This window comes from Pristiophorus japonicus, chromosome 4 (assembly GCF_044704955.1).
Source record: "Pristiophorus japonicus isolate sPriJap1 chromosome 4, sPriJap1.hap1, whole genome shotgun sequence".
In the NCBI taxonomy this organism is placed as follows: domain Eukaryota; kingdom Metazoa; phylum Chordata; class Chondrichthyes; family Pristiophoridae; genus Pristiophorus; species Pristiophorus japonicus.
Window position 1 is genome coordinate 296,664,799 of NC_091980.1, and position 14,782 is coordinate 296,679,580.

General features: G+C 42.8%; 1 protein-coding gene across 1 annotated transcript in view; it reads right to left on the bottom strand.

Annotated features, from left to right (window-relative positions):
- The window catches only part of LOC139262390 (basal body-orientation factor 1-like), an 85,852-nt gene that overhangs the window by 11,323 nt on the left and 59,747 nt on the right, over nucleotides 1-14,782 (bottom strand). Inside the window, exons 7-8 of the mRNA XM_070877579.1 lie at nucleotides 6,531-6,675; nucleotides 3,918-4,411 (exon numbers count right to left, since the gene is read on the bottom strand). Of these exons, the coding sequence (XP_070733680.1) occupies nucleotides 3,918-4,411; nucleotides 6,531-6,675 (639 nt within the window). The remainder of the gene's footprint in view (nucleotides 1-3,917; nucleotides 4,412-6,530; nucleotides 6,676-14,782) is intronic.

Here is a 14,782-nt window from a genome sequence, read left to right on the forward strand (position 1 = left end):
ACTGATGAGGGGGGGGGGGGGGGGTGCGGGGGCAGGGAGTACAGGCCAGGACTTCTGAAGATGTTTTCTTTAAAAGAGCAGCCCCCTTACAAGGGGGGTGTAGGGGGACTCAGGATGGGGTTGTGGGGAGGGGGCAATGTCCCACCTAGCCAATTACTTACATCCCACTCTTCTGCTAGAGCGCCCAAATGTGCCTTAGATATTCTGTCTGCTGGTCACTTCCGTAAGTGATCTCAGTGTCTTACGTTTAGGAGTGTGTCCATGTCATCCTATATCTGAATTATAGGTTGATGTAACTTGATAGAACAAGAGGACCCCCCTTGTAATCTGATCTAGACATCCTGTCTTTCCCACGTGTCCTCATTTGCGCTTCTCCAATCTTCGAAGGAGGACTGAGAAACACTTGGTGAGACAAGAGCAGACGTAAATTGTTACACTGTTTTATTTCACAGAACCTAAGCAAATACCACTTGCCTTCACTGAATTTCACTTCTCTAAAAATGGAAAGAAAAAAAATAATCCACTCACCTTGTCACTTTTTTGAGCAGCTGCCACAATAATGACTTGCATTTATAGAGTGTCTCTGAAAGAGAACGTTTCAGAGCACTTTACAAGGGGAAGAGAGGCATGTCAAGCGGATACGAGAAGGGACTTGGGGAGAAGGGCCAAAGACACGGTGTCACAAATTTGACACCGAGCCACAAGAAGAAGAAATTATGGTAGATGACCAAAAACTTGGTCAAAGACTAGGTTTTAAGGAGCGTCTTAAAGGAGGAAAGAGAGGTGGAAAGGTTTAGGGAGGGAGTTCCAGAGCTAAGGGCCCAGGCAGCTGAAGGCACGACCACCAATGGTTGAGCAGTTATTATTAGGGATCCTCAAGAAGGCAGAATCACAGGCAGAATGTTGCTGGAATGGGGCATCTCACGCCATTAGACTTTTTTCTGCACCCTTCAAAATTTTTTTGCGCCGTAACTTGCTGGAAGTGCCAGCTGATAATGGCGTGGCAACGGCAAAGGGGCATCTGGGACATCAGTCAACAATATGCTAGAAATCAGGGGTGTCTAAAATGTATGGTTATGCAAACAAAATTGTGACACGAATAATGCTGTGTTTAGATGGTTCTATTAGAACTGGAGACAAAAAGTCTCTTCAGACTAGTATTAGAATAACTAGATAGATGCTGAGAAGCTGCTTATGTTTTTGTTTCCCCTGTGAATGTTATAGCATTCTGCACTGTGACAATTGTATGTGACCTAAGGCTATCTATCTGCTATTTGTGTGGTAGGAAGTTTTTTTAATGTATCTTTAATTTGACTAACTAAGGCCCAACATCTATGTTTCTTCCATTTCTGCTAATAACCATATTATAATGCTAAGTTAGGATTTTGACTTTGTTCACAAAACTGCTTTAAAATGCATAAGTTAACCAGTGTATGAGACTAGAATAGAGGATATCTTTGGGAATTAAATGATTCATTCCATAGTACAATAGTCTGGAATTAAATAGTTAGTTTTGCATAGCTAAAGCTATTTGAACAGCGTGAATATAAATAACTGATAACAAGCAGCGACGAACATCTGAAGGTCGGGAATGGAATGTCTGATTCCAAACTTGGAAGGATAGGGACGAGGGAGATGAGACGAATTCCAATGGAGGAACCTTCAGGAAGTATAAATAGGAAAGACGTGAACAAAAACATGAGACCTCTTTAGGGGAGCGCTTTCATCCAAGAATTGAGACAAAGAACTTGACGTGCTATTGAGTACTGAGTTTTTAGGGGAACCTTTATAGGTTAAAAGGTCTTGTCAATATTCCAGCCCAAGCCCACCCCTAAAAAGAGAATAAAAGAAAGATCTAGAGAGCTTTTTAGCACAGACGGTGAAGGGGAGAGCCATACAAGAGTGGGACTAGTCTAACGCTCTTCCAAGAATGGACCAATGCTGACCTAAGTTAACACTCTTGGAGGTTCTAGACGAGAGAAAGAGAGGCCGTAAGTGGAGAACTTTTTGTACCGCCAGCCATCTGTCCGATCGGGATCGGTACCAGTTGCTTGTCACAGTCATATGTTATTGCCAAATAATTAGTGTGTTATATTCCGTCTTAAACTCTGATTAAACACAATATATCCACCATATTGGTTTGCAGTTGATCCTGATTATTAAAGTGACCAGACATAAGCGACAAATTGGCTAATCTCTACAAATGGGACCAATAGGGTACCTCCTTAACCAATTAGATTTAAGGATTGAGAAAGAGTCAGAGAAGGAGAGTGAATTAGAGTCAAATCGGGTGAAGAAAGAAAAATAAAGACAGGGAAAGAAAGACTGCATTGAGAGAGAAAATAGAGACAGAAAGGAAAAGTAAGAATTTTTGTTAAACAAATGACATTTTTTTTAAAATCTCGAAGAACAATTTACCACCTGAAGGATTGAGACTCCACAGCTTAAATTGTTCAATTTCTGTGTCAGAGAGGTTGATTGGCATTGCATCAACAATTAGGATGTAATTATAAAGGTACTTAGATCGTTAATTATCCGACTTAACTTTCTGTGGTGAGTTTAATGGTCAATTAATGTGAAAATCCAGCAACTTCTTAAAAATAAGGGAGGTTGAGGGTGAGATACCATATGTAAGAAATAGCGGAGCGATGTAAATTGACCAGCAAGTTCTGGAGATTCGCAACTTGCACCGTATCTCTTCATCCCCTGAATTTACTGGCCGATTTGCGCATTAATAACAGTGTGCATTTCTGAATTCTTGGCCAAGATTGGGAATTGCAAGTGCATGTTTCCACTCCATGGCAGCTTTAACACTGTTGGAAACAAGCAATTCAAATCACTCAAGACAGAGCTAGGAAGTCTGAGCTCAAAGTCAATGGGCCCAAGTTTCCACATGATTTGCGCCTGATTTTTTAGGAGCAACTGGTGGAGAACGGACTATTGTAGAAATCGCAATTCTCCACATTTTTTTTTCTGCAGTTCTAGTCCGGTAGAACAGTTCTACTTTAGAACAGAATTTTTTCTTCAAAAGGGGGCGTGTCCGGCCACTGACGCCTGATTTCAAAGTTTCCACAGTGAAAACGAACTCCAAACTAAAGTAGAATGGAGTAAGTGAAGATTTTTGTAGAACTGAAAAAACCTGTTCTACACAATAAAAAATCAGGCGCAGGTTACAAGTTAGGCGTCCAGAACGAGGTGGGGGGAAGGGAACTCATTAAATTCTACAATCAATCCTTATTTATACTTCTACAAATATTATACAAATAAATCCAACCTGAATAAACATTTATAAGCAAAGAAAAGATTAAATAAACCATCTTCCTACCTGTGTGAAAGTGCTTCAGCCATCGTTCGAAGGAAACCGCCGTTTGTTGCCGCGCAGGGGAGGGAGGGGAAGGAGACAGCGGCTTGTTGCCGTGGAGGGAGGGGAGGGAGGGGAAGGAGACAGCGGCTTGTTGCCGCGGAGGGGAGGGAGGGGAAGGAGACAGTGAGAAGGGAAGCCTCAGTGCTGATGTGCTGATGGCAATGTGGTTTTATTAAAAAATGTTCAAAAATTAAACAGCTACAAAGAACTACAAAAATGGCCGAGTGGCAATGGTTTTTTCACACTGAGCATGCGCGAACGCTCCAACGCGCACGCGCAGCGTTGCCGGCAGGAAAAAAACTAATTTAAATAGTACCCGCTCCCTCCCACTTACAAAATCGGCGCGAGTGTAGGCTCCGCCCCCCTGGGCGCGGCGCCAAACAGACAAGGAGCTGCAAAGCGCTCGAGAATAGCGCGTTTTTTTTCTGGCGCCGTTTTAGGCGCGAAAAACGAGCGCCCAGCTCGGAGGGGTGCCCGTTTTTTATCCTGTGGAAACTTGGGCCCATTATGTGGCATCACACAAAGTAAAATAAGCTTAAGAGCATTAACATACCACTTATCGGCTTCTTCCATATCTTGGTACACGCTGTTTGTGCTATACTCATTTTTGTTAAAGGTCCTGATTTTGGGATAATCCTCTATGCCGGCATTTGCCTTCAGCATCAGTTTCTGGTATGCAATTTGAGCCGCCTGCTTGTAGTGAGCCCGACTGTAGAGGATCTGCTGCCTCACTTCATCTAGGGCTTGTAGAAAAAACAGTTCCACCTCAGTGCGCTGGTCAAGGATGTTTTTGGCCAGCTTCTTCACCCTGTTCATCTCTTTGTCCTTCAACTTAATCACTGCCCCCAGCCTAGCAATCTCTACCTGGCTGGTTGCCAGTGTAATTTCAGTTTCTCGTTTGGTCTTCTGGTTTTCTATGTCAAACTCAGAGGCCATGTGTCCCAATGCTTTCTCCAGGCTCTCCACTTTCTTTTGAAGCTCATTGATCTTTTTTCTCTGCTGCCTCATGGCTGATGCATTTTCCTTCACTAATAGCTCATTAGTTTCCTAGAATGAGAAGCTGGTTTTAATGTCAATCGATTATGAACCATATACTCTTAAAAATACATAGACAACAACAACAAAAAATTTATATAACACCTTTAACATAGTTAAATGTCCCAAGGTGCTTTACAGCAGTGTTATAAAACAAAACAGATAAATTTGACACCGAGCCACAATAAGGAGAAATGACGGCAGATGACCAAAAGCTTGGTCAGAGGTCGGTTTTAAGGAGCGTCTTAAAGGAGGAAAGAGATGTCGAGAGGCGGAGAGGTTTAGGGAGGGAGTTCCAGAGCTTAGGGCCCAAACAGCTGATGGAACGCCCACCGATGGTTGAGCAATTATAATCAGGGATGCTCAAGAGGGCAAGAGTAAAGGGAATAAGCTATGAGGTAAGATTAGAAAAGTCTAGGTTATACATTCTAGAAAGACATTCAGTTAAAATATTAAATGGTGCAAAGAACTCAAAAGATTAGTAGAAATTCTGCTAGAAAGCATAGCCAGGGGATACAACTTTAAATTAGTAAGAAATGGTTTTAAAACATGTGTGAAAAAATGTTTTTACTCCAATGTATTTAATAGTCTTCCTGGGAGGTTGGTAGTGGAAAAACATTTGGAATGTTAAAGATGATAAGCTGCCATGGTAAATTCAGGGATCATTGATGAGCTTGCATGGGGGCAAAGGCCTTTTCTCATCCTTATCGTTTCTAATGTTTTTATGCTTGCTTCGCCAGTGAGCTCACAGTTTTAGAACCAAGACCACTGCTTTGTGATGTCTCCAGAAGTAAAATTAAATTTTTAATTACATTATTAAGAAGACGTTATTAGGATTCCAGGATTATTATTGGTCTTAATTCCATCTGTTCTGTGAAGATTGAGAACCAGCGGCCTTGCACATAATCATTCACTGGTGCTATCTGACACTGTCATATTAGGTCACTTTGTACTGCTGAAATGACAGTCCCATTATGGTGAACAGGATGTTTGTTCCCTTCAGTCTTCTCACCTCCTCTCCTGAAACATAGAAACATAGAAAATAGGTACAGGAGCAGGCCATTCGGCCCTTCGAGCCTGCACCACCATTCAATATGATCATGGCTGATCATGCAACTTCAGTAGCCCACTCCTGCCTTCTCTCCATACCCCCTGATCCCTTTAGCCGTAAGGGCCACATCTAACTCCCTTTTGAATATATCCAATGAACTGGACTCAACAACTTTCGGTGGTAAAGAATTCCATATGTTCACAATTCTCTGGGTGAAAAAGTTTCTCCTCATCTCGGTCCTATATGGCTTACCCCTTATCCTTAGACGGTGACCCCTAGTTCTGGACTTCCCCAACATTGGGAACATTCTTCTTGTATCTAACCTGTCCAATCTCATCAGAATTTTATATGCTTCTATGAGATCCCCGCTCATTCTTCTAAATTCCAGTGAATATAAGCCTAGTCGATCCAGTCTTTTTTCATATGTCAGTCCTGCCATCCCAGAAATCAGTCTGGTGAACCTTCGCTACACTCCCTCAATAGCAAGAATGTCCGTCCTCAGATTAGGAGACCAAAACTGTACACAATATTCCAGGTGAGGCCTCACCAAGGCTCTGTACAACTGCAGCAAGACCTCCCTGCAGTTATACAGAGCCTTGGTGAGACCACACCTCTCGCTATGAAGGCCAACATGCCATTTGCTTTCTTTGTTGCCTGCTGTACCTTCATGCCTACTTTCAATGACTGATGTACCATGACACCCAGGTCTCGTTGCACCTGCCCTTTTACTAATCTGTCACCATTCAAATAATAATCTGCCTTCACACTTATCCACATTATACTGCATCTGCCATGCATTTGCCCACTCACCTAACCTGTCCAAGTCACCCTGCAGCCTCTTAGCATCCTCTTCACAGCTCACACTGCCACCCAGCTTAGTGTCATCTGCAAACTTGGGGATATTACATTCCATTCCTTCATCCAAATCATTAATTCGTCTCAATCGCCTAGCTTAGGTCGAGATCTCCAACCTTGCAACTATGGCCCCTTTCTCAATGATAAAGTTCCCATCAATTCTGTTTACAAAGTTGAGTTTTACAAACAGCAGAAGCTTTGCTTGGTCTTCAAAGTGTGCAACACCTTTTCACTGACGAGCTGTGTGCTTTTCTCTGCTAGAGCCTTGTGGCTCTTCCTCATATGTTGTTCCTCTATCTTGTAGATCTTCACCGTCTCATGTAGTCTTACATTTTCTTTAAAGACACATTGAGCCCTTTTGTTTAGATTCCTGTGGGATGAAGGGAGCAGGATTTGAATAACCTGGTCTAAGCCAATTCTTCTGTTCGCTGCCCATATCCCATCATATTCCTCTTTATTAAGCAACCTTTAAAAAAGAATTACGGACTCTGCTTCAACAATAGATTTGTTAAATGGTTATCTACAGCTAGAGCTGGATACAAGCAACATTAACACCAATTAGGATCTCTATCAATACAACAGGTTATTGTACAGAGTTTCTGAAGTACCAGCAATTGTTTAAGGCATCATGGACCAGATATTACAAGGTCTTGACCACCAGCAGATTAGAGCATTAGGGAATTTCTATGAAGCAAGAGTTTGGAGGATTTGGTGGATGCTGAGAGTTTACACTCGACAAACGAATTGTGTTCAGTTTTGGTCTCCTAATCTGAGGACGGTCGTTCTTGCTATTGAGGGAGTATAGTGAAGGTTCACCAGATTGATTCACGGGATGGCAGGACTGACATATGAGGAGAGACTGGATCGACTGGGCCTCTAGTCACTGGAGTTTAGAAGAATGAGAGAGGATCTCATAGAAACATATAAAATTCTGATGGGGTTGGACAGGTTAGAGGCAGGAAGAATGTTCCTGTTGCTGGGGAGTTCCAGAACCAGGGGTCACAGTCTAAGGATAAGGGGTAGGCCATTTAGGACCGAGATGAGGAGAAACTTCTTCACTCAAAGAGTGGTTAACCTGTGGAATTCTCTGCCGCAGAAAGTTGTTGAGGCCAGTTCATTAGATATATTCAAAAGGGAGTTAGATATGACCCTTACGGCCAAAGGGATCAAGGGGTATTGAGGTTGAATGATCAGCACCTGCACCTAATTTCTATGTTTCTATGAAAAGGCATCCAAACCTAAAAATGAATTTGAATTAAGATCGTTCCTGGTAGTCTTAAATTAGTATAGGAGATTTTGTCTTGCCTTTCTACTACCCTGCAGCACAGAAACCGGCACAAGCTCCTGCTCATGAACATTTGGTTTCTCGAGAATACGCAGGAAGCAATGTGGACAGTGGAGTTTCAATGTACTTTAGCACAAGGAAATTACTGTACTCAGCTAAAGTGTGTGATGCTATCACATGTCGTAGACACAGCAAAAGCAAGAAGCGATCAGTTGCCTTTGCTTCCAGGAAGCCGACCAGCAACGATCCAAATATACATTGACAAGGAGGTTATTGTCATCATATTTGGAGTGAATAAGTTTCTGATCACAAACCGTATATTGGGACCTAAGTAAATTGTCCCTACCTTTGTTGGCACAGAATTACAGAATTGAGTGTCATAGATCAGATAACATGCAAAGGCTGATACCCTCTCTACGTTACCAAGAAAATATTTGGAACTTTCACAGAAATTGTAAGCGCAAATATTTTCCTGGAAGAATCACTCGACACTCAGGGTCGGTTCCAACGCCAAAACGGCCTTTATTACGCCGGCGGGGAGAGAGCCTCTGGTCCAACTCCAGGCATTCCACTCCAACGAACAAAGAAATTTAGCGATATTTATATGTTTTACAATAGTTCATTACAATTACTCAGCCCACATCGGCTGGACACAATCCAATCATAACGACTATAAATTACAAATCGATTCCACTGGGCCAATGGAATTGGCCCCCAGGCACCAGGGGACTGCGTGATCATCTCATGTTTTAGCTGGGGCTTATTCATGGCCTTGTGATATTCTGCAGACCCCCTTATCTCTACTGTCCTTGGGTTCCGCTTGCGCCTAACCTCCTTATCCTTACACAGTCACAGGAATTTCTTTGTTCAGTATTCTGCTAGGACATCTTGTCTGTGGTTTGTTGATTAAGGATGTTCTGCTGAGCTCACCCTTTCCAGTGTTCCTGTATACGGAACTGCAGTGTCAACAGCTACCCAAAAATATAGTCAAGCTAACTGTTAACTGAATTCCCCTAGTGCTTTGCGGAATCCTTGGCAGCCATTTTATATCTGGCTACCATTTTACACATACATACATGCATACATATATTCAGCAGGTGCCTTTGCCTTTGAAAAGTGCCCTACAACAATGAAAGGGCAGAGCAACTTAAAAGAGTGATGAAGGGATTATTAGAACTGGCAGAGCAGAATCAGGAAGATCAAGCCGAACTAGGAAGAGAGGGTGCCAAATCCAATTGGATGGCATCTCACACAAAAACAATCAATCACCTTATTGACAGAGAGAGAGAAGATACCGGAAAACTTAGACAGGGGCAACTCTGTTATGCTTATGGCCTGAGGATGGTGGGACAGATACGGCACAACCTCGATCAGATCCAAAGGGGGGAGTTGCCAGTGGAATCGATTTGTAATTTATAATCGTTATGATTGGATTGTGTCCAGCCGACGTGGGCTGAGTAATTGTAATGAACTATTGTAAAACATATAAATATCGATTAATTTCTTTGTTCGGTGGAGTGGAGTGCCTGGAGTTGGACCAGAGGCTCTCTCCCCGCCGGCGTAATAAAGGCCGTTTTGGCGTTGGAACCGACCCCGAGTGTCGAGTGATTCTTCCAGAAAAACATTCACGCTAACAGTAGCGTAGTCAGCAGGATTCCCGGAGTCGCTGGACGCCCTTGGAAAAACCCGGGTGAGTATAAAAACATTTTAATTATAAAGGGTGTGGAAGGTAGAAGCCGGTTGATCGACACGAGGAGATGGTCTAATATCTCAGACGCCTAGCCTGAGCCTGAATTAATAGGACTTTTGTCCCACGTGACGGCCAGGAACTAAGTAGGCATAGGAAACACACTTAGACTGTGGGATCGTGATACCGAGTGACACTTCCCGGACCCAGTAGTATGATTTGAAAATATACCCCGGAGACCAGGTGGCGCACAGTGACCAACGGAAAAAAAACAGTATTACCATATTTGACATTTTGTAATTCAACAATAAATACAAATTCTGCAAAAGAACATAAGAACATAAGAACATAAGAATTAGGAACAGGAGTAGGCCATCTAGCCCCTCGAGCCTGCTCCGCCACTCAACAAGATCATGGCTGATCTGGCCGTGGACTCAGCTCCACTTACCCACCCGCTCCCCATAACCCTTAATTCCCTTATTGGTTAAAAATCTATCTGTGATTTGAATACATTCAATGAGCTAGCCTCAACTGCTTCCTTGGGCAGAGAATTCCACAGATTCACAACTCTCCGGGAGAAGAAATTCCTTCTAAACTCGGTTTTAAATTGGCTCCCCCGTATTTTGAGGCTGTGCCCCCTAGTTCTAGTCTCCCCGACTAGTGGAAACAACCTCTCTGCCTCTATCTTGTCTATCCCTTTCATGATTTTAAATGTTTCTATAAGATCACCACTCATCCTTCTGAACTCCAACGAGTAAAGATCCAGTCTACTCAATCTATCATCATAAGGTAACCCCTCATCTCCGGAATCAGCCCAGTGAATCGTCTCTATACCCCCTCCAAGGCTAGTATATCCTTCCTTAAGTAAGGTGACCAAAACTGCACGCAGTACTCCAGGTGCGGCCTCACCAATATCCTGTACAGTTGCAGCAGGACCTCCCTGCTTTTGTACTCCATCCCTCTCACAATGAAGGCCAACATTCCATTCGCCTTCCTGATTATCTGCTGCACCTGCAAACTAACTTTTTGGGATTCATGCACAAGGACCCCCAGGTCCCTCTGCACCGCAGCATGTTGTAATTTCTCCCCATTCAAATAATATTCCCTTTTACTGTGTTTTTTTCCAAGGTGGATGACCTCACATTTTCCGACATTGTATTCCATCTGCCAAACCTTAGCCCATTCGCTTAACCTATCTAAATCTCTTTGCAGCCTCTCTGTGTCCTCTACACAACCCGCTTTCCCACTCATCTTTGTGTCATCTGCAAATTTTGGTACACTACACTCCGTCCCCTCTTCCAGGTCATCTATGTATATTGTAAACAGTTGTGGTCCCAGCACCGATCCCTGTGGCACACCACTAACCACTGATTTCCAACCCGAAAAGGACCCATTTATCCCGACTCTCTGCTTTCTGTTAGCCAGCCAATTCTCGATCCATGCTAATACATTTCCTCTGACTCCGCGTATCTTTATCTTCTGCAGTAACCTTTTGTGTGGCATCTTATCGAATGCCTTTTGGAAATCTAAATACACCACATCCATCGGTACACCTCTATCCACCATGCTCGTTATATCCTCAAAGAATTCCAGTAAATTAGTTAAACATGATTTCCCCTTCATAAATCCATGTTGCGCCTGCTTGATTGCAATATTCCTATCTAGATGTCCCGCTATTTCTTCCTTAATGATGGCTTCAAGCATTTTCTCCACTACAGATGTTAAACTAACCGGCCTATAGTTACCTGCCTTTTCTCTGCCCCCTTTTTTAAACAGAGGCATTACATTAGCTGCTTTCCAATCCGCTGGTACCTCCCCAGAGTCCAGAGAATTTTGGTTGATTATAACGAATGCATCTGCTATAACTTCCGCCATCTCTTTTAATATCCTGGGATGCATTTCATCAGGACCAGGGGACTTGTCTACCTTGAGTCCCATTAGCCTGTCCAGCACTACCCCCTAGTGATAGTGATTGTTTCAAGGTCCTCCCTTCCACATTCCCGTGACCAGCAATTTTTGGCATGGTTTTTGTGTCTTCCACTGTGAAGACCGAAGCAAAATAATTGTTTAAGGTCTCAGCCATTTCCACATTTCCCATTATTAAATCCCCCTTCTCATCTTCTAAGGGACCAACATTTACTTTAGTCACTCTCTTCCATTTTATGTATCGGTAAAAGCTTTTACTATCTGTTTTTATGGTTTGCACAAGTTTACTTTCGTAATCCATCTTTCCTTTCTTTATTGTTTTCTTAGTCATTCTTTGCTGTCGTTTAAAATTTTCCCAATCTTCTAGTTTCCCACTAACCTTGGTCACCTTATACGCATTGGTTTTTAATTTGATACTCTCCTTTATTTCCTTGGTCATCCATGGCTGGTTATCCCTTCTCTTACCGCCCTTCTTTTTCATTGGAATATATTTTTGATAAGCACTATGAAAGAGCTCCTTAAAAGTCCTCCACTGTTCCTCAATTGTGCCACCGTATTGTCTGTGTTCCCAGTCTATTTTGGCCAACTCTGCCCTCATCCCACTGTAGTCCCCTTTGTTTAAGCATAGTATGCTTGTTTGAGACACTACTTCCTCACCCTCAATCTGTATTACAAATTCAACTATACTGTGATCACTCATTCCGAGAGGATCTTTTACTAGGAGATCGTTTATTATTCCTGACTCATTACACAGGACCAGATCTAAGATAGCTTGCTCCCTTGTAGGTTCTGTAACATACTGTTCTAAGAAACAATCCCGTATGCATTCTATGAATTCCTCCTCCAGGTAGCAGAAATTAGGATGGGAACAGTGAAGAGTTAATTTTGTTGTGAAGGTTTCAAGTACCACTGGTTAAGAAAAGGCAAAACAAAATGCGATACATTTAAAACAAAGTTAAATCTGATCTCTTTAAAAAAAGGTGTTTGTGATGGAAAAAGACATAATTTACTAAATACTAGTTGATATTGGCTGTGAAAAAGATATTGGTTTCATTGAAAAAAAATTGGAGGAGGTAAAAGACACTCTCCATTGATAATGATTTGAATTACAAGAAAGTTTCACTGCAGTTTGAAAAGATTTCCAGGATAGACGCTGTTTATCAAGAAAAGTCCCGAACAGTCTAAACAAGCAGGAGGGTTTTGGAAATAACGAGGAGAAAAGATCTAAGCTATGTGAACTCAGCAGAGAGAGAAATAAAATACAAGATTTGCCCAGTGAACGGGATCGTAAAAAAAAAAAATTGTGGAATGTTTTCAGCTTGTGTGAAAATTGGATTTCAGTAAACAAAATAGTTAATAAAAATGTGTGCTCTCGTTTTTAAAAAAAAATCTTTGGCAAGTACTTGAATTAGAAGTTAAGAAAAAATTGGAGTTTAATCTAAAATGCTGTCTTTCCCGATGAGAAGAGTTTTATTATGACCACTTTACTAATGATTTCTGCTGTTTTAACGGATTTCTAATTTCTAAGCAAGTTTTGAAGGCACAAAGATTTGGATGATTACACGAAGTCACGTAATGACATCAGGCCTTCTTACAAACCTGTAAAGGAGTTAACCCTTTCCATTGACAGCTGCTTTACACTGGACCTTACTAATTTGAATTTCTTAATAAAATAAAGAAGACTCACCTAACAGACAGAGGAAATGGTGGGATAGTCAGAATAAAAATAAAATAGAAGTAGCTGGTCAAGAGTTAAAAGCTAAGATAAACAGGCTGGAAGAGATTTTAAAAAACGGGACCAGACGGAAAGTGCAGTGCGCAGTTATAGCACCATCACCTATGGCAATAGAGCCAATGTACCCCACGGTGGGTACGTGTAGTCCATAAACCTAACCTAACAATAAAGCAGACTGGGATGTTTGGAAGAATAGTGGTGGCATTGGTGTTGATTGGAGTTTGCATAATGTTTAGATGGGTCATCGTGCAGGCTCGAGCACAGCAGGCTCAAACGCAAAATCGACGGCAGCCCAGACAGATATGAAGTGATAGAGATGGTACGACTATAAAGAATATGGATAACCTAACCCTTACCTCTGATCCCACAGAGTGACAGCGACACAAGTAGACCAGAACCTAACACCTGGTGACGACCAGGCTATCTGTTTAAAATTTGCAGATAAAACACTCACCAAGATGGGACTGCAGTGGTGACTTCGACTCTGGGAACTCATGATATTGGGAACCTTAAGGCCCACGCAAACACTGGATAATACAGACGGACTTCGAGAGATACAGCACACGAAGGAAAGACACAACTACATGAACGATGGGGTTTTGTTTACTTTTACTGACGGAATATGCATTCCAGCAGCCAAGGACTGGAGCAAGGACAGAACTTATTTTAACGCGTGGCTGCAAGTGAATCCGGATAAGAATAGAGTATGTGTGCAATGCTCCACGGGTACAAGGAGCAATTGCATCAGACGAAGGAAGGCCGGGGGGCCCGATGAATGTACCTTTGGAATAATTTGCGCGCCTCCTGCCCAGCCACAACCATTAGTCACCCACAAAAAGGGGGTGGGGCTGTGTGGATACTATGAGGAGGTAGAGGCTGCCGCAATATCGATGTATGTATGCTTCTCACCGCCTCCGACATCACGCCCCATAAGAACCACCACACTGCCCATGGAATTGCCATGTCCAACAATTACAGGGGGACCGGAAAATGGGATCGTGCTGTCCAACGAAGGTGAACTATTGTATGATAATGATAAGCATGAAATTGTGCCTGTCCTGATCAACATCTCAGGTATACAGATGCCGGAATATTGTACAGAGCAGGCAAGAAAAATGTATAATGTATTAAGTGAAGTTGTAATGCAGCAGGCTGCCGATGCCATGGGTGGCAGTAGATTCCGAGGACAAGAGCCAGTTCATAGGACTAAGAGGGAAATAGTTAATGGTGTTGCTACCGGTTTTAATGCCGGAACCTCCATAGTAAACTCACTGGACATACAAGGGCTAAATTAAAGGGTGCCGCAGGGCTCAGTGCTGAGACCCCAGCTATTTACAATGAAAGCACATGGTATTGGGGGTAATGTACTGACGTGGATAGAGAACTGGTTGGCAGACAGGAAGCAGAGGGTCGGGATAAACGGGTCCTTTTCAGAATGGCAGGCAGTGACGAGTGGAGTGCCTGGAGTTGGACCAGAGGCTCTCTCCCCACCGGTGTAATAAAGGCCATTTTGGCATTGGAACCGACCCAGAGTGTCGAGTGATTCTTCCAGGAAAACATTCGCGCTAACAGAAGTGCTAATACCTTCTCTATTTCCACTTAGAATCATAGAATCATGGGGCTAGAATTTGCAGTGGCTCACCGCCCGGTTTATCATCGATATTGGCTGTTTTGGGCGATAACATAGTCGGTGAGAAATTTCCCAGCTGAGGTATGCCGGCGGTTTCGAAGTACCGCTGGGGAGCGCAGCACCGGCGTGCACCGTCCACAGATCGCCATGGCGTGATATTTGGCTCAGCAGTGACCTGTAGGCAAGTATTTAAAAAAATGCCCACAAGAATAAG